The 13,186-nt window shown below is 47.3% G+C and overlaps 1 protein-coding gene across 5 annotated transcripts in view; it reads right to left on the bottom strand.

Annotated features, from left to right (window-relative positions):
• Positions 1–13,186, bottom strand: part of ARHGEF10L (Rho guanine nucleotide exchange factor 10 like) — a 93,463-nt gene that overhangs the window by 52,922 nt on the left and 27,355 nt on the right. For all 5 annotated transcript variants that reach the window (XM_066606346.1, XM_066606344.1, XM_066606345.1 and 2 more), the window contains exons 2-4: positions 7,822–7,881; positions 6,647–6,841; positions 4,308–4,335 (exon numbers count right to left, since the gene is read on the bottom strand). In XM_066606346.1, coding sequence (XP_066462443.1) covers positions 4,308–4,335; positions 6,647–6,841; positions 7,822–7,864 — 266 coding nt within the window. In that variant the 5' untranslated portion in view covers positions 7,865–7,881. The remainder of the gene's footprint in view (positions 1–4,307; positions 4,336–6,646; positions 6,842–7,821; positions 7,882–13,186) is intronic.

Genomic DNA, 13,186 nt, shown 5'->3' with positions numbered 1-13,186 from the left:
ACATAGTGATATGCTCTGCAGATTATTACGCGCTCTTTATAAATGTGTCCATTTATGCTGCAGGTTCTGACCCGTAATCTATAAGGGATAAAACCCACAGCAGGTCGGTGAGTAAATCTGCGCCCAAATACTCAACGTCAAGGTGCCTATTTACTGCAAGTTTTCCGTTAGGGCTCCTTCATACTGGCGATCGCAATATCCGCACGAGAAAATTGTGGTAATATTGCAACTTTTTTTCCCCACGATTTTTGAGCGCCAATGCTGCTTTTTCTTGCAAAAACCTCACTGCTACTCGCGATTTTGCAGCGATTCTTTTTTTTTTTTTGCGTGAAATTCAATGGGACTTTCTAATGTTACAAAAACATTGAATGAAAATCGCAAGTTTGTGCGTTGCGATAGAAAGGCTCCATAGGGAAATATGGGTGATAAAAAAAAAACATTGCACATCGCAGAAAGAAAGGACATGTCGCAATTTTTTTCTTCGCAATATCGTATTGCAGATGTGAAGGAAACGCACAATTTTCTCGCCACTGTAAAGAAGGACCGCGGTAATTAGGCTTCATGTGCGGCTCTCCTCATACTGCAATCTTTGGTGAAACTGGAAACCTACAGCATCTCACTATTCCGGTAACTGGATGGATTCCGGCGGACTCCACTCCTGACCTCATTAGCACCTATAAGTAGTATTTGCCCCCCGGCCCCCCGGGGCCGCAGCGCTCCTGTTCCCAGCAGATATCTGGCTGCAGCTGTATTAGATGATTCCTGCGGTTTCCTCCGGTGATAATTCCACCATCTCCGTCATTCCGGATATTTCCTTTATAAGACCAAAATGCCTCTGCGGGATATTTACGGGATAGGTGCCCGCAGCGCTGGGAATCTTCCCGTCTGATCAGACTCCCCCGAGACCGGCCACAAATATCTTTATTTTCTTAATCTTCGTTATCCAGCTCCCAGTAATTATAACCCGCCTGCGCAGACCATATTCCCTGTGCTCGCTGGAAGATTAACGGGCTGACCACATCACATATGAGAAGTACCCCGCCATACAACGGGGCAGCTGCAGGGATTCCCAATCTTTTCTCTGTTTTTTTTAACACTTATTTTCAAATTTTTTTTTTATTTTTTTTTTTAAAGAGTTTTTTTTTCTCTAGTTAAATTTATAAAACGCATTTTTTTTTCTTTTTCTCCCTTTTCTTCCCATAGAGAAGATTGAGTGTGGAAAAGATGCCCATACCCAAAGCAAGCAGCCGCCATCTCTTATTCTCAGTCTTCTCTGAGCTGGTGGGTGTAGACTGCTGCTATAATGTTTCCATACACTGTACACATAGGAGAGCAGGATCTCTTCTCTATCTCTGAGCTGGTGGGTGTAGACTGCTGCTATGATGTCTCCATACACTGTACACATAGGAGAGCAGGATCTCTTCTCTATTTCTGAGCTGGTGGGTGTTGACTGCTGCTATGATGTCTCCATACACTGTACACATAGGAGAGCAGGATCTCTTCTCTATATCTGAGCTGGTGGGCGTAGACTGCTGCTCTGATGTCTCCATACACTACACACATAGGAGAGCAGGATCTCTTCTCTATCGCTGAGCTGGTGGGTGTAGACTGCTGCTATGATGTCTCCATACACTGTACATATAGGAGAGCAGGATCTCTTCTCTATCTCTGAGCTGGTGGGTGTAGACTGCTATGATGTCTCCATACACTGTACACATAGGAGAGCAGGATCTCTTCTCTATCTCTGAGCTGGTGGGTGTAGACTGCTGCTATGATGTCTCCATACACTACACACATAGGAGAGCAGGATCTCTTCCCTATCTCTGAGCTGGTGGGTGTAGACTGCTGCTATGATGTCTCCATACACTACACACATAGGAGAGCAGGATCTCTTCTCTATCTCTGAGCTGGTGGGTGTAGACTGCTGCTATGATGTCTTCATACACTGTACACATAGGAGAGCAGGATCTCTTCTCTATCTCAGAGCTAGTGGGTGTAGACTGCTGCTATGATGTCTCCATACACTACACACATAGGAGAGCAGGATCTCTTCCCTATCTCGGAGCTGGTGGGTGTAGACTGCTGCTATGATGTCTCCATACACTGTACACATAGGAGAGCAGGATCTCTTCTCTATCTCTGAGCTGGTGGGTGTAGACCGCTGCTATGATGTCTTCATACACTGTACACATAGTGGAGCAGGATCTCTTCTCTATCTCAGAGCTAGTGGGTGTAGACTGCTGCTATGATGTCTCCATACACTACACACATAGGAGAGCAGGATCTCTTCTCTATCTCTGAGCTGGTGGGTGTAGACTGCTGCTATGATGTCTTCATACACTGCATATATAGGAGAGCAGGATCTCTTCTCTATCTCTGAGCTGGTGGGTGTAGACTGCTGCTCTGATGTCTCCATACACTGTACACATAGGGGAGCAGGATCTCTTCTCTATCTCTGAGCTGGTGGGTGTAGACTGCTGCTGTGATGTCTCCATACACTGCACACATAGGAGAGCAGGATCTTTTCTCTATATCTGAGCTGGTGGGCGTAGACTGCTGCTATGATGTCTCCATACACTGTACACATAGGAGAGCAGGACCTCTTCTGTATCTCTGAGCTGGTGGGTGTAGACTGCTGCTATGATGTCTCCATACACTGCATATATAGGAGAGCAGGATCTCTTCTCTACCTCTGAGCTGGTGGGTGTAGACTGCTGCTATGATATTTCCATACACTGCATATATAGGAGAGCAGGATCTCTTCTCTATCTCTGAGCTGGTGGGTGTAGACTGCTGCTCTGATGTCTCCATACACTGTACACATAGGAGAGCAGGATCTCTTCTCTATCTCTGAGCTGGTGGGTGTAGACTGCTGCTGTGATGTCTCCATACACTGCACAGACAGGAGAGCAGGATCTCTTCTTCTCTATCTCTGAGCTGGAGGGTGTAGACTGCTATGATGTCCCCATACACTGCACACATAGGAGAGCAGGATCTCTTCTCTATCTCTGAGCTAGTGGGTGTAGACTGCTGCTATGTCGTCTTCATACACTGCATACATAGGAGAGCAGGATCTCTTCTCTATCTCTGAGCTGGTGGGCGTAGACTGCTATGATGTCTCCATACACTGTACATATAGGAGAGCAGGATCTCTTCCCTATCTGTGAGCTGGTGGCTGTAGTCTGCTGCTATAATGTTTCCATACACTGTACAAATAGAAGACCAGGATATCCTCTTCTGTATCTCTTTGTAGAACGCCCCCCTTAAGTATCAGCAGCATGGAGGACATTATACAGCTGTACTGAGCAATGTAGCTATCAATACAGCACTGGCTGCAGCCGCATCTCTGTGTGAGTCTCTCTGCAGCTCCAACTCCTCTTCCCTTTTCTGTCCATAGACTTCTACGGGTTGTAGCTGTAATCTGATCACTCAGTGTACAGACTTCTGTATATGTATTTTATCAGTAAATTTAGAGTGATTGATGAGTGCAGGGGGAGAGGAGAAGTGGCTAATAAGTGGAGGATCAAGATATGTTACAAAGTTTCTTGTATTCCCTTGTACTATTAATTTATGAAAAGGGAACGCGTTACCAGGTATGGACACCATAAACTAAATTATGGTGCTCATAGGGCAGGTTTGCATGACGCCGGGGATGTATATTTTTTATACTTACCTGACTCCTCTTCCTGCGTGGTCACCTTCAAAAGTTGGTGCATGGACCGTGCAGTGGAAGCAAAGCTGCAGGCTTGTGTATAAGCGCTTCCATAGAAATCAACGGGAGTGCACAGCCTGCAGCCTTGATTCCACTCCTCTAACCTCCCACTACTGCGTGCTGCTGCAGCTAGAGTGCAGTGCACATTGACAACTGCTACTCAGCGCCGGTCATGTGATGCCACTTCCGCATGACATGGCTGGTGGTGGCAGTTTCCAGCGTGTGCTGCACTTTGGGAGAGGAGCGCAGCGAAGGCTGAAATCAGCTGCAGATCCACAGTGGATTTAGACAGGGCTTTTAATGCAGAAATGCAGCAGGATTTTCTGTGAACCTACCCTAAAGGATGGTGCCGCGCTGTTATAGGGGCTTCTCCAAGTTTTCTAACTTTGCAGGAAAGTTCACAGTAAGGCCTGGATGTGTCCATGCCGAGCCTCTGTGACTTGAAGGTCAAATATGCACCTATTCCAGACTTGCAACGTACCGCCACTGCCTGTCATGGGGGCTTATTCTGGTCTCCTGGTTACACCCCATATAAATATGCTATCATGCAGAGATAGGAAACAAGGCAGATCTACATTCAGGCCTCGCTACTTACTTTGATGGCTGCGCCGGAGCGGCTGGTTCTGTGAAAAGAGAAAAAAATAGGGGGATTTAAGAAAAAGTCCTACAATTGACACCCATCACCATGACAGTGAACGGTTCTGGTAGAGGAGACTATTAGCACGCCGGCAGGGTCCGGTGTCATGACATGAGAGCTGAGGACTAGAGCAGAATGCATGGAGGACCCCGCTGAGAGGGGGTCACCCCGTCACACAGAGCGGCAGGGGGGCTATTCATACAACACACGAAGCCGCCGGACTGGAATCAATACCATCATTGTCTCCAGTACTCGTAAACGGCTGCGGTCGCTCCCTGCAGGTCACATGACCATGAGGTCATTGATTTGCTTCACAACAGCGATATACGGTAATATTTCCCGGCATACTATAAGGCCTGTCTTGTATCGGAGGCCGTCGCTGCGTGCGAATATCTGGGCGCGCCGTGGGTTCCCAGCAGAAAGCGCAGATATTTCTGTGCCGTCTTTATTCTGTCGGCAGAGTAAATCATTAATTACATACAAGTGCGCCGATAACCGGTATCGCATTACCACGACTGTCCAAGTAAAACTCCTTTAACCCCTTAAGGACCGAAGCTTCTCCATTTACAAATAACCATAACTCTTTTATGCGTTGTCGTCGCCGTCTGCGAGTTACTTCTTGCGGGACGAGATGTATTTTTCAGTGTTATTTAATGTATCATATAATGTACTGAAAAACCTTAAAAAAATTAAAAGTGGACTGAAATGGGAAAAAAAAGAAATTCCGCCATCTTTGGGGGTTCCTGTTCCTACGGTGTACACACTGCAGCAGAACTCTGCGCGTCGGTACGATTATGATTAGAGATGAGCGAACGTACTCGTAATGAGTACTTACGCACCCGAGTACCGCCATTTTCGAGTACTTCAGTACTCGCGCGTAAAGATTCGGGGGGCGGGGAGAGGCGCGGCGGTGCGGGGGGTAGCAGCGGGGAACAGGGGGGAGCCCTCTCTCTCTCCCTCTCCCCCCCCACTCTCCGCTGCAACCCCCCGCGCTGCCACGGCGCCCCCCGAATTTTTTCACCCGAGTACGGAAGACCTCGAAAATCGCGGTATTCGGGCGAAAAAGGGGCGGGGCCGAGCACGTTCGCTCATCTCTAATTATGATACCAAATTGATATACTTTTTCTTTTGCTGTACTATTTAAAAAATATATATATATATTTGTAAAAAAATACCATTATTTTCTGACCGCCATAACTTTTTTTAATCGTTCCGTCAGCATAGTTCTGTGCGGCTCGTTCTTTGCAGACATGTGACTTTTAGATCAATTTTTATTAAATTTTTTTTCTTGGAGGCAGGATGACCAAAAAAAAAGCGTAATTCTGATGGTGTGTATTTTTTCTTCTGCCGACGTTCGCTGCGCAGCGCTAGTAAAACTTTATTAGACGCAGTGATACCAAATATGCTTTTGGGTTCTTTAATTTTTTTATTATAAATATGGGAAAAGGGTTTTTTAATAATTAAACTTCTTTTTTTTTCTTTTATCAGTCCCCATAGAGGACTTGAACTTGCGACTGTTTGATCGCTCCTGCAGTATGATGTAATACCAGAGTATTACATTATACCACAATCTGCAATGTCAGCTCTGGGGGCTTTCCAAGCTTACAGTGAGGTGGCTGCTTGGGACCTCCGAACTGTTATCGGGGCATTTAAATGCTGCTGTCAGAGCCAACAGCTACATTTAAAGGGTTAAGTGCCACAATCAGTGTGGGCGCCGATCACGGCTGTTGCTGGCGAGTGTCAGCTGTGAGAAACAGCCAGCAACTGCATTGTATGGAGCGAGGTTGACTCCCGATCCCCTCCATACAAACCCCGTGCACCCAGGACATAACTGTACATCCTGGAGCATTAAGGGGTTAATATGACATCAGATTATCAGACATTCTGGATTAGCAGATGATTAGGCTTTATTCACATGATGCAGTTTTGCCGCAATTTCAGAAAATTGTGGCTAAAACAACAAGCGAATAAAGTCTTATGAAAAAAAGTTTATAAGACTTTTAAACATGGAGAATTTTCGATAAAGCCGCCTTCATACGGGCGGAAGCATAATTACGCGCACGTTTGCACACGTGTGCGTATTTTTCAGTATTTTTTGCACACACAAAAAAAGCATGCATGATCCCATTGGTTTCGATGGGCAATTAGGTTTAATTAGTTTAATATGTGCTATTTTTGCGTACGATACGCACGAAAATAGAACATTTTGCGTATTTTTTTTTGTATGAATGAACTGAAGAGGGTTTAGCAGTCCTAGCTATATTGCAGGTGTGATGGAGCATGCGATGGGTACTTGCCTGTACCGGGAGACGTGTGTTGCTGTAGAGCATCCGAGAGGCTATTAGATGACAGCTTCCGGGCATTTAACCCTTTAGGGGTGTCAGGATCCTCGCCTTCTCCGTCACTGTCAAATTCAAAGAATTCCCCGTCATCATCATCATCAGCATCGTCCCGCCGGGGGGCGCCGCCAGCATTCTCCAGGGGGACGTCATCTGCCAAAACAGTGGAGTATACACCTGTAGCACTACCAACCACATACATGTAGCACTACCAAGAAGAAACATGTAACAATGCCACATGCAGCAGATATAAAGTCTGCCCACGTTAAGATGCCAGGCTCCGCTTATGTTAAAACTCCAACCCAGATGAATCCTTCCAGATTAATTTCCCCCTGCGATGCGACCCGTTATTTGCGCAAATCCATGGAAAACAGAACGGCATCTTAACGGGGGTGCAGACCTTTTATATCCGCTGTACATGTTATATAACTGGTCACATACATGTAATGTTTTTGATCACACGTAACGGGGATTTATAGACTTTGGGGCTGAGAAACATTCATCACACACTGGAGGGTCAGAGATATTATATGTCATACGGACTGGGGCTCACAGTTTTTACATGTCACACATTGGGGGCTCAGAATTATTACATGTCACACACTGGGGGGCTCAGATATACGTCATACAGACTGGGGGCTCACAGTTATTACATGTTACACACTGCGGGGGGGGGGGGGGGGGCTCAGTTATTACACATCACAGAGATATTACACGTCACACACTGGGGGGCTCAGAGATGATATATGTCACACACTGGGGGCTCAGATATTATACGTCATACAGACTGGGGGATTACAGTTTTTTTACACGTCACACACAGAGGGGGGTTCAGAAATATTACATGCCACACAGTGGGGGGGTTCAGAAATATTACATGCCACACACTGGGGGGCTCACAGTTATTACATATCACTCTGGGGGCTCAGAGATATTACACATCACACTATGGGTTTAGCGGGCTCATAGTTATTACACTTTACACACTAGGGCCTCAGAGATATTACATGTCACACACTGGGGGCCTCAGAGATATTACACATCACACTGGGGGTCTGGGGGCACACCCTGATTGTGGGGGAGCAGCACCCTCAGGGTATTAGTGCTGGGGAGGGGTGTGCAGGCTACTGTACCTAGTGCATGGAAGTGAAATCGGGAGCTCGCTGCAGAATCCATCTTTCCTGTGCTCGGACCTGAAATACAGGGACAGACTAAGCACTTGCCACCCGTCTCACACAGTCTGACCACCCAGATGTCCCCACCACTGGCACCTGCCACGGCCACCAGATATCCCCGCCGCTGGCACCTGCCACGGCCACCGGATGTCCCCGCCGCTGGCACCTGCCACGGTCACCAGATGACAACACACAAGTATCTGGCAAGTGAGGGCATTTCTCCTGAATATAACCACAGATATCAGTGGCTAAATCTAATGTAGACCTCACCCAGTACAACCCCAGATCCTGCCCCCCCGGTACTCCAACCGTCTGTCATCTCATCCCAGCCCAAGGACAACGCTCAGGCCAACACCAGCGATTCCTGTTCCGTGTAAACTGAAAACTCAGATGACCACCCAAAATTGCATGGAAAAGTGGTCTTCTCCAGGGTGGTCTTCTCAAAGACAATTGGCAGTATGTCTAATACACATTTAAACTGTGGTCTGGAGAATAGGCTGGACTAAGGACCCTTTTACACAGTCTGAAAAAATTGTTCAGATTCCTGCATCCAACGGGAACCTGAACGGTTATCATTCAGTACGAATGCCCGACCGAATGAGCAACGAGAATTGTTCCCTTCTTGTTCAGTTTAGGCGCGCTGGATCTCAGGAATCCAAGCTATAAAATTGTTCCGTGTAAAAGCAACTTATCTCTCTGAGCTGCGGAATGAAGACTGCTGCTATGATGTCTCTATACACTGTACACTTAGTAGAGCAGGATCTCTTCTCTATCTCTGAGCTGGTGGGTATAGACTGCTGCTATGATGTCTTCATACACTGTACACATAGGAGAGCAGGATCTCTTCTCTATCCCTGAGCTGATGGGTGTAGACTGCTGCTATGATGTTTCCATACACTGTACACATAGGAGAGCAGGATCTCTTCTCTATCTCTGAGCTGGTGGGTGTAGACTGCTGCTCTGATGTCTTCATACACTGTACACGTAGGAGAGCAGGATCTCTTCTTCTCTATCTCTGAGCTGGTGGGTGTAGACTGCTGCTATGTTGTCTTTATACACTACACACATTGGAGAGCAGGATCTCTTCTCTATCTCTGAGCTGGTGGGTGTAGACTGCTGCTATGATGTCTCCATACATTGTACACATAGGAGAGCAGGATCCCTTCCCTATCTCTGAGCTGGTGGGTGTAGACTGCTGCTATGTCGTCCCCATACACTGTACACATAGGAGAGCAGGATCTCTTCTCTATCTCTGAGCTGGTGGGTGTAGACTGCTGCTATGATGTCTTCATACACTGTACACATAGGAGAGCAGGATCTCTTCTCTACCTCTGAGCTGGTGGGTGTAGACTGCTGCTATGATGTCTTCATACACTGTACACATAGGAGAGCAGGATCTCTTCTCTATCTCTGAGCTGGTGGGTGTAGACTGCTGCTCTGATGTCTCCAGACACTGTACACATAGGAGAGCAGGATCTCTTCTGTATCTCTGAGCTGGTGGGTGTAGACTGCTGCTATGATGTCTTCATACACTGTACACATAGGAGAGCAGGATCTCTTCTCTACCTCTGAGCTGGTGGGTGTAGACTGCTGCTATGATGTCTTCATACACTGTACACGTAGGAGAGCAGGATCTCTTCTTCTCTATCTCTGAGCTGGTGGGTGTAGACTGCTGCTATGTTGTCTTTATACACTACACACATTGGAGAGCAGGATCTCTTCTCTATCTCTGAGCTGGTGGGTGTAGACTGCTGCTATGATGTCTCCATACATTGTACACATAGGAGAGCAGGATCTCTTTTCAATATCTGAGCTGGTGGGTATAGACTGCTGCTATGTTGTCTTTATACACTACACACATTGGAGAGCAGGATCTCTTCTCTATCTCTGAGCTGGTGGGTGTAGACTGCTGCTATGATGTCTCCATACATTGTACACATAGAGCAGGATCTCTTCTCTATCTCTGAGCTGCACAGTGTAGACTGCTGCTATGATGTCTTCATACACTGTACACATAGGAGAGCAGGATCTCTTCTCTATCTCTGAGCTGGTGGGTGTAGACCGCTGCTATGATGTCTCCATACACTGTACACATAGGAGAGCAGGATCTCTTCTCTATCTCTGAGCTGGTGGGTGTAGACTGCTGCTATGATGTCTCCATACACTGTACACATAGGAGAGCAGGATCTCTTCTCTATCTCTGAGCTGCACAGTGTAGACTGCTGCTATGATGTCTTCATACACTACACACATAGGAGAGCAGGATCTCTTCTCTACCTCTGAGCTGGTGGGTGTAGACTGCTGCTATGTCGTCTTCATACACTGTACACATAGGAGAGCAGGATCTCTTTTCTATATCTGAGATGGTGGGTGTAGACTGCTATGATGTCTCCATACACTGTACACATAGGAGAGCAGGATCTCTTCTCTATCTCTGAGCTGGTGGGTGTAGACTGCTGCTCTGATGTCTCCATACACTGCACAGATAGGAGAGCAGGATCCCTTCTCTACCTCTGAGCTGGTGGCTGTAGACCGCTGCTATGATGTCTCCATACACTGTACACATAGGAGAGCAGGATCTCTTCTCTACCTCTGAGCTGGTGGGTGTAGACTGCTGCTATGATGTCTTCATACACTGTACACATAGGAGAGCAGGATCTCTTTTCTATCTCTGACCTGGTGGGTGTAGACTGCTGCTATGATGTCTCCATACACTGTACACAGAGGAGAGCAGGATCTCTTCTCTATCTCTGGGCTGGTGGGTGTAGACTGCTGCTATGATGTCTCCATACACTGTACACATAGGAGAGCAGGATCTCTGTTTCTCTCTCTGTAGAACACCCTGACATAAATAACAGCAAGGAGGAAATTATGCAACATTACTGAGCAGTGTAGATGTGATTTCAGTAGCTGTGAAAAAGTAAACACTAAGGCCATACTCCAATTTCGTTTAGCACAAAAATGTATTTTTATGTAACTAAAGGTATTTGCACTTTAGCTAGTCAGCACATTGGCTATCATATTAGACTATGCGTTAAAAAGTTAGTGAGTAGAGATGAGCAAATATACTCGTTTCGAGTAATTACTCGATCGAGCACCGCGATTTTTGAGTACTTCCGTACTCGGGTGAAAAGATTCGGGAGGCGCTGGGGGAAGCCCTCTCTCTCTCCCTCCCCCCCCCCCCCCCCCCACTCCCTGCTGCAACCCCCCACTCATCCACAGCGCCCCCCGAATATTTTCGCCCGAGTACACAAGTACTCGAAAATCGCGGCGCTCGGGCGAAAAAGGGGCGTGGCCGAGTAGGTTCGCTCATCTCGATTAGTGAGCTTTTCAACTTTTAAGTTCCACACTACTAGAACTGGTTTTTGCTTACTTTTGCACCAGGATGATGTTTTTTGCACCACATATGACTATGACCATGGTGTGGGCCTAACATGAAACGTAAAAAAGCTTTAGGTTGTAATTTTTGGGGGGAATAGAACTTGTGACTCAGATGTCAACGAGGCTTAATAACACATGACACCAACCATCCTGGATTTAGTGGGACAGTCCCCAAAATCCTGGACTATCTTGCAAAGCATTAAACATGTTCTGATTCCCCCTGGTTCTAGCACTGGGCCCCAGCAGTTGTTCATCCAACAGCGGCAGTAAACCTTCAGCACTCACAAAGGAGCGGATGATTGGACAGTGTGCTACGTACAGAGCATAGCCTGACTCCTCCCCCGTCTCCTGCTCGTAATACAGTGTAGCTGGAGATGGGGGAAGAATCAGGCCATACCCTCTACAGAGCGAGCAGGCTGACAGTCCAGTCTTGTGTGAGCGATAATGATTTGCTGCTGCTGGATGGAGTTACTGCACAGGGATAGCAGTCGGACTGGGGGAGGCACTATTACTTTCTGGGACTCCCTAGATGGGGCATTATTACTTGTGGGGTTACATAGAGGCAATATAGAAGAAGCCATCATGGTGGTCTGGGTTCAAATGAATAATAAAAATTAAAACAGACAACTCCATTCACAGAGGATGTTCTTACTGGAGATAAAAATGGCTCCCGAAGCAGGATTGGGGCAGGCATGGTGCAGGGAGGAAGGGCGAAGACGTGCTGAGACTCCGCTGTCTCCTCTCCTGTTCAGCCTGGCCAAAAAGATGAGTTTGGGGTCAGGGGAGAGGGAGCCCCCACAGGTGGGAGGTGTCAGAGTACATGTATGTGTCTGGTTAGTTATGAAGGTGGTCCTGCAGCTGATGTCCGCTATGAGGGTCTCCGCTGCGTACACTCCTGGTACTATGCAGGGAGATAAATGTATGGAATTGTTCAGAGTCAGGACCGGTCAGTGCACCCCCTCCTGCAGTACAGCAGGCAGACAGAGGAGGGCACCAAAACCCCTCTAACCCCTGTGCCCGACCGGGGGCAGAGGCTGGGGGGGGGGGGGCAGCAAACAGATGGAATCGTTGGCAGGATCTGGCAATTACTGATGCCAAACAGTTGCTGGAAAGTCGAGAGGCTTCATAACATCAAACGGCCGGGGGTTTACGGTCACCATGTGAGCTAGTCATAACATGTGACTCTGCAACCGGCCTGGGACCCCCAGCTCAGGCCGTGCGGAGGTGCAAGCGTACCCTCCAGCATAGTTATGGCTCACTCACATGGGTATATTTACACACCGTATTATGTGAGCAATATGGAGTGAATAAAACCCACTGATTTCATATTATTATATATTATTCACGCAATTCTCAGTCGCATGAAAAAAAACGCAGCATTTTCTATTTTGGGGGGGGGGGGGGGTGCACATAAATACGCAGTGATTCGGTCCACTGCATACTCATGGAATTAAATCTGCATACGCCCCTGTGAATGAGCCTTTAATGCATCGCCCCTGCTAAGAACCACCGGCCACCCACAGGAGCCAGTAAAGAGTGACCCCCACCATCGTATGTACAGCAGTACAGAGTATTTCAGTATAGTCAACTCTATGGAGTCCACTGGTGCATGAGGCGGTGTTGGGCTGTTCATGTATTCGGCGCATGTTGGCGGCTCCGTGCTCAGAAACGGTTCGGGGTCACCATGCCCCCTCCTGACAAGCCATGCCTTCTTTTAAAAAAGTGTCAGTTGGCAATATAGACTGCAAAAAGTTGCAAATTTTTGTCCAAATCCCAACTTTAATAAAAATGTGACTTTTTTTTTTTTACATCCGAGAGTGAAGGCTTCATGAATGTCCAATGAGAACAAACTGCGCTAAACTGTCACCATCCCAAAACTTCCACATAGAGGATTTATCCCTCACTGGGGAACCATCTGAGATCCTGCAGAGCAGCCCCGAAC

Source organism: Eleutherodactylus coqui, chromosome 6 (assembly GCF_035609145.1).
Source record: "Eleutherodactylus coqui strain aEleCoq1 chromosome 6, aEleCoq1.hap1, whole genome shotgun sequence".
In the NCBI taxonomy this organism is placed as follows: Eukaryota; Metazoa; Chordata; class Amphibia; order Anura; family Eleutherodactylidae; genus Eleutherodactylus; species Eleutherodactylus coqui.
This window is presented reverse-complemented; position numbering and strand designations above follow the sequence as displayed.